Source organism: Grammomys surdaster, unplaced genomic scaffold, assembly GCF_004785775.1.
Source record: "Grammomys surdaster isolate TR1022 unplaced genomic scaffold, NIH_TR_1.0 63, whole genome shotgun sequence".
Lineage (NCBI taxonomy): Eukaryota > Metazoa > Chordata > Mammalia > Rodentia > Muridae > Grammomys > Grammomys surdaster.
In genome coordinates, this window is record NW_021604565.1 from 13,511,747 (window position 1) to 13,517,000 (window position 5,254).

The 5,254-nt window shown below is 49.0% G+C and overlaps 1 protein-coding gene across 1 annotated transcript in view; it reads right to left on the bottom strand.

Moving 5' to 3' along the window:
- The window catches only part of Pabpc1 (poly(A) binding protein cytoplasmic 1), a 12,716-nt gene extending 9,067 nt beyond the window's left edge, over window positions 1-3,649 (bottom strand). Inside the window, exons 1-3 of the mRNA XM_028766246.1 lie at window positions 2,992-3,649; window positions 479-672; window positions 178-293 (exon numbers count right to left, since the gene is read on the bottom strand). Coding sequence (XP_028622079.1) covers window positions 178-293; window positions 479-672; window positions 2,992-3,184 — 503 coding nt within the window. The 5' untranslated portion in view covers window positions 3,185-3,649. The remainder of the gene's footprint in view (window positions 1-177; window positions 294-478; window positions 673-2,991) is intronic.
- Between the last annotated feature and the right edge of the window lie 1,605 nt (window positions 3,650-5,254).

Here is a 5,254-nt window from a genome sequence, read left to right on the forward strand (position 1 = left end):
CCTCAAAGATCTTATAGAGACCTGCCTGCCTCCACTTCTACCTCTCAAGTGCTGGGATTAAAGGCATGCTACCAAGTCCAGTTCCAGTTAGCTGTATTTACTAGTGTTTAAACCGATGGAGAACTAACTATTAAAAACAGATTGAAGATGTCCACGAAAAGATGCAGTTACACTTACACTTTCCGATCATTTAGAAGCATCCCATTCATTTTTTCAATAGCTCTTTCAGCTGCTTCCTGTGTTTCAAAATGTACAAATCCATAGCCCTTGGAGCCATTTTCATCACAAACCACCTAGGGTTAAACAGAACACTCACTTTTTATTACTTGCTATTGCTTTTCTACTTTGTAGAAATGTTAGCCATCTAATCCCAGGAACTTCAGAAATAATGACAGCATTAACAGACAGCACAAATGTCACTTCCAAATCTAAAAGTAGCACAACACGGCAAATACTGACCCGTTACATCTGAGCTTACCTTACAGGAAAGGATGTTACCAAACGCAGAAAACGTATCATACAGTGCTTTATTATCGATGGATTTGTCCAAATTTTTAATGAATATGTTGCCTACTCCACTTTTGCGAAGTGATGGATCACGCTGAGACCACATGATGCGTACTGGCTTGCCCTTTATAACATCAAAATTCATGGTGTCCAAAGCACGTTCCGCTACAAGAAATACATTTTCAGAATAATTTCATTAGCCACTTTATATAAAATTACCAGTAACAGTGAGTAAAAAGATAGCCATGTGGCCTCAGTTCAACTTCCTCTTTAAAGTATGGACCTCACTACACTGTAACCTTAACCTTAAATCATCATAATTAACAATTTCTTCCAGTCAAAGCCTATCCTACAATTTCAAAGCCCAACAAAAGATTGAATTATGTATACTTGTGCTGTAAAAGAAATGCTAAAGTTGAAACTTTTTTTTTGATACAAGGTCTCTATGCAGCCCAGGCTGGCCTGAAGTCCAGCCACCTCAACCATGTACCCATTACATATCCTAAATGATCAAATAAGAGACCAGACCTTCAAGGGGAAACAAACCAGTCCACTTGAATGCCTGAAGCAAATTTCAAATCCCACTAATAATTGTAGTTACTGACAGGACAAGGTTTTTTTTTTTTTTTTTTTAGCCACCTTTCTTTTTTTGAACTATGTAGCTTTGGCTTTCCTAGAACTCATGTAGCCCAGGCTCCTCAACAGACACACACATGCGCTGGGATTAAGTACAGAGACCACCACACCCAGCCCCCCCCAACCACTTTTCTACAAACGAAGTTTATAGTTCCTAGAATAGTGATAATCAGCAGCCAGCTCATTATCAATTGGCCACACCTCCTAAGCACCCCAGTCATGCTGACTTTGCTCAAGCTTGGTTTTTTTTTTAAATGAGTCACATTTTCCTACTAAACTGAATACTGGTCACTAGCAGCACCCTAGTCCATTGCTGCAGTATGTAAGAAAATATTGTAAAAAGGAAAAAGCTAGTTTAAAAAAAAAACATTTGGAAAGATGGAACATTGAGCATACAGCCACAAAAATGGAAGACAGACGAGGCAAGATTCTGAGCAGTTGGAATATTGGTCCACTGACATAAATGTAGAAAGTTAACTATAACCATGGCAATATGAGGCTCAAATTTTCAAATCCGAGGACTTGTAAAAACTGGGTTTTTCTAGATTAACAAAAAGAAAACCACTAAGCTTCAAGTCTTTAAAGTTTTCTTTTCGTATTAGTTCTTTCGGTTACTTGCTCCCCAAGTTATCTTCCTTTACCTTACATCCTGTCACCTCCAGTTGAGCTGTAATGAAGGGATACTAAAGTGTCCCTTAAAGAGCAGGACAGGCTACCTGCAGTGCACCTTTACAACTTCAGGCTTCCTATCACTTAGGATTCTGCTTAACCCAAATCAGTAAGTATCACCTTTAATCTAGTGAGAAACTGATCACTCCTTAACTCCAGTCTTCCTGACAAAACCCAGACAGAACCGACTTCTAGTAAAACCCTAACAACATATCAGGCCACAGACCTTATCTGATTCTGATGATTATTCTGACTTCTGTTTCAATGAATTGTCAAACCTAAGAATATAAACTCAATGTGTTACTTCTCAATTATCCCAAGATTCATGGCTATACTAAACCACTTTATGAAGAAAAATTAAAAGAAGATTTCATTAGTTGGATGCAACTAATTCAGCATAATCCGATCCAGGTTACCCTAATATTTATAACCAAAACTAGTCAACATGTTTAAGATTCGTAACTACAGGTGCTATTTTAGAAAAAAATTATCCATGTATAAACAACCACTTCTATTAAACTTAAGATCTAACTAATTTGTTTGAAATGAGCCAAGGTGTCTGGTGCCCTCGAGTCTTCCACATCCCCTCCTCCACTACATGGTTCAAGACAGAAAATACTTCCTATCTAGGGAAAACCCCAGGCAAGTGTACTTGGTATAAGGTGCCTTTCCCGGTCCACAGGCCAGGGATGTGTTTTTAGGAACAAGCTTACGACCCTAAGGACCACCACCAGGCATCATTCAATTAACTTTTTTCAAAAGCCTTGGGCTCCTCCCAGCGATTGAGCCACCGGCAGGAACAGGCCTCGGGCCTGTGAGGTTACAGGGTTCAACACGTGGTATTTCCCAACACTGAATCGTACTTCCTCCCCAGCACGAGTGCCGGGCCAGGGCAGGATGGAGGGGCGCCTCCACTCGCTGCTCCAGGAAGGGGCTCGAAACCCCCGGACCCCACAGCTTATGGCGGGAGCACGGTGAAGGCTATTTCACCCACCCTCCCGGCGCGTCATCGCCCTAAAGTTTGAGAGCGACCGATGGCGAGAAAATGGTCGCAGAGGAGGAAGTGCCGGCCCGCGAGGGGCTGCGGCGCCGTGCCCTCCCGCCCCCTCGCCCGGCCCGGTAGGCCCGCCGCCCCGGCCGCATGGCCGCCCGCCCGCCACCCTCCGGCCTGCCGCTCACCGTCCGCCGGCTGCTGGAAGTTCACGTACGCGTAGCCCAAGGAGCGGCGGGTGATCATGTCCCTGCAGACCCGGATGGAGAGGATGGGCCCGGCCGGGCTGAACTTCTCGTAGAGCATCGCCTCGGTCACGTCGGGGTGCAGGTCCCCCACGTACAGAGAGGCCATGGGGTAGCTGGGGGCGCTGGGGTTCATCTCGGCACGGCTGCCCGCGGGGCCGCAGGCCGCGACCTTTCCCGTGAGAGGAGAAGAGCGAGTGCGGGGCCGGGGGACGAAGCCGGGGGGAGGGGAGCGGGGGCGAGCGCAGAGGGACAAAATTCAACCGGAATCGACGCGTACTCAACGGCCGTGGAACCGGGGGAGCGAGGCTGGCGGTGCTGGGTCCGGGCGGCAGGAAGGCCTCGGTCTCTGGGTTCCTGCTTGGAGCTGCGGGGCCGCGGGCGGGCGGGTCGGTCTCGGCTGCTTCACCGGGTTATTTTATAAAAGAGGAAGAAAAAAAATAAAGTCTCCGGCGGGGGAGACGCGGATTTTTTGTAAATTTTTTTTGGGTTTTTTCAAAGGATTTTTTAGATTTTTTTTGGATTTTTTAATAATAAATGTGTGTTCCGAGCCCGGAGCACACACTCCGCACTCTCAGCACTAACCGCCGGGGAGAAGGGGAAGCACCGCCTCCTGCACCCTCTACTTATACCCCCCGCCGCACTCGCCCCGCCCACGCGCGTCTGACGCCAGGGCCCTACGCGAGCGACGGCGCCGGAGGAGGCGGAGGAAAGCGCAGAGGAAGGGAGAGGTGGCGGCGGCAGCGGCTGCTGCGGGCGTGGGGGTGGGGCCGAGGCGGGGCGGGGCTTCTGCGCACGCGCCACAACCAGGGGCTGACTTCCCGCTGCGCAGAGCCAGGAAAGGGCGGGGCAACCAGTGGGCGGTCCCGGCGCCGCCGCTGGTCACGCCCCTCGAGCGCACGCCCCGCCCCCTCCCGAAGGAGCGTTAACCCGTCAGCGCAGCGGGTGCGCGGCGCGCGGGGCTTCCGGGTTTCAGGGCGCCAACCGCCCCCCACGTGCGCGATTAGTCGCGGCCTCTTCCCGCCGCCGCGGCGGGGGTTCCGCTTCGCTAGCCCCCCGCCCCGAGCGGCGCCGGACACGGGTGGGCGGGCGTGAGCCTCTGCCGGCCGGGTTTCCGAGGTGTACGCGGAGGGAGGCAGGGTAACTGCCCCGGTCTCCTACCCGGACCGCACTACGAGTCCCAGCGGGCAGCGCCGCCACGCGCGTGGGCCGCGGAAGCGGTGCCTGCCGGGAGCTGGAGTTCTCAACGGCCGCGGGTCGGCTGACCTCAACCGGACCCCAACCGTCCCGGGCGTGACCCGCACGGGTCCGCGGCCCTTGACGAGGGGTGGGGGGAGAGGAGGCAGCTGTTGGGATGTTCTGTTAGAATCACTGAGCCGCTTCCTTCATTTTTTACAGTGGTAAACAGGACTCGAGAAAATTTTTTTCCTTTAAAGTATGCGTTTCTCACAATTACTCTATATCTGTCACTCTTAACCAAACAAACCTGAATAGCCTGCTTAACCAGGCGTGGTGCCCACGACTTTAACCCACTTAACCAAGCGTGCAGAGGCAGGGGTTTGCAGATCTCTGAGTTCAGGGCTACCCTAATCTACACATCTAGCTCTTGGGTGCCAGGGTTGTGGGATTAATGTAAATGATTGATGCCCACAAATATATCGACTTGTAGAAATGACATTACATCAACACAAAAACACCACTTAGTAGGTTTCTACAGTTTTTTGAAGTCCTATATAAACATCCTTTGACAGTGATGCGTGGGAAGTGAAGCAAACAGTACTATTTTTACTGCTAACGGTGTCAGAAGTTAAATGACTACCCAGCTCTTTAATTCAATGATCGTTAGTGCATACTTAGCCTATTGCCTAGTGTAAATTAGTTATAACTCATCTCATTTAGTTAGAATTTAAGTCCGGAGGTTCTTACACAGGTTCTGTCCCCATCTTCTCATCCTCACCTCCCCACCCATATTGATGGAAGATAATAGTTTTGAAAAGTATGTTGTATGCTTTACAAATGAGTATCATTTAAGGCTGTTCTTTAGGAAGACACATTATACTATGCAATATAAATCTGTTTACTCAAGGTTCTAGTTAAAATAGTTTATTTTAAAAAAAGAACACCGTTCAGTCTACTAGGAGTATAGTTAAAAATCAATCCATTAGTATAGTCATTGCATGCCTTTCATGTGCTGGGTCCCCTAAAG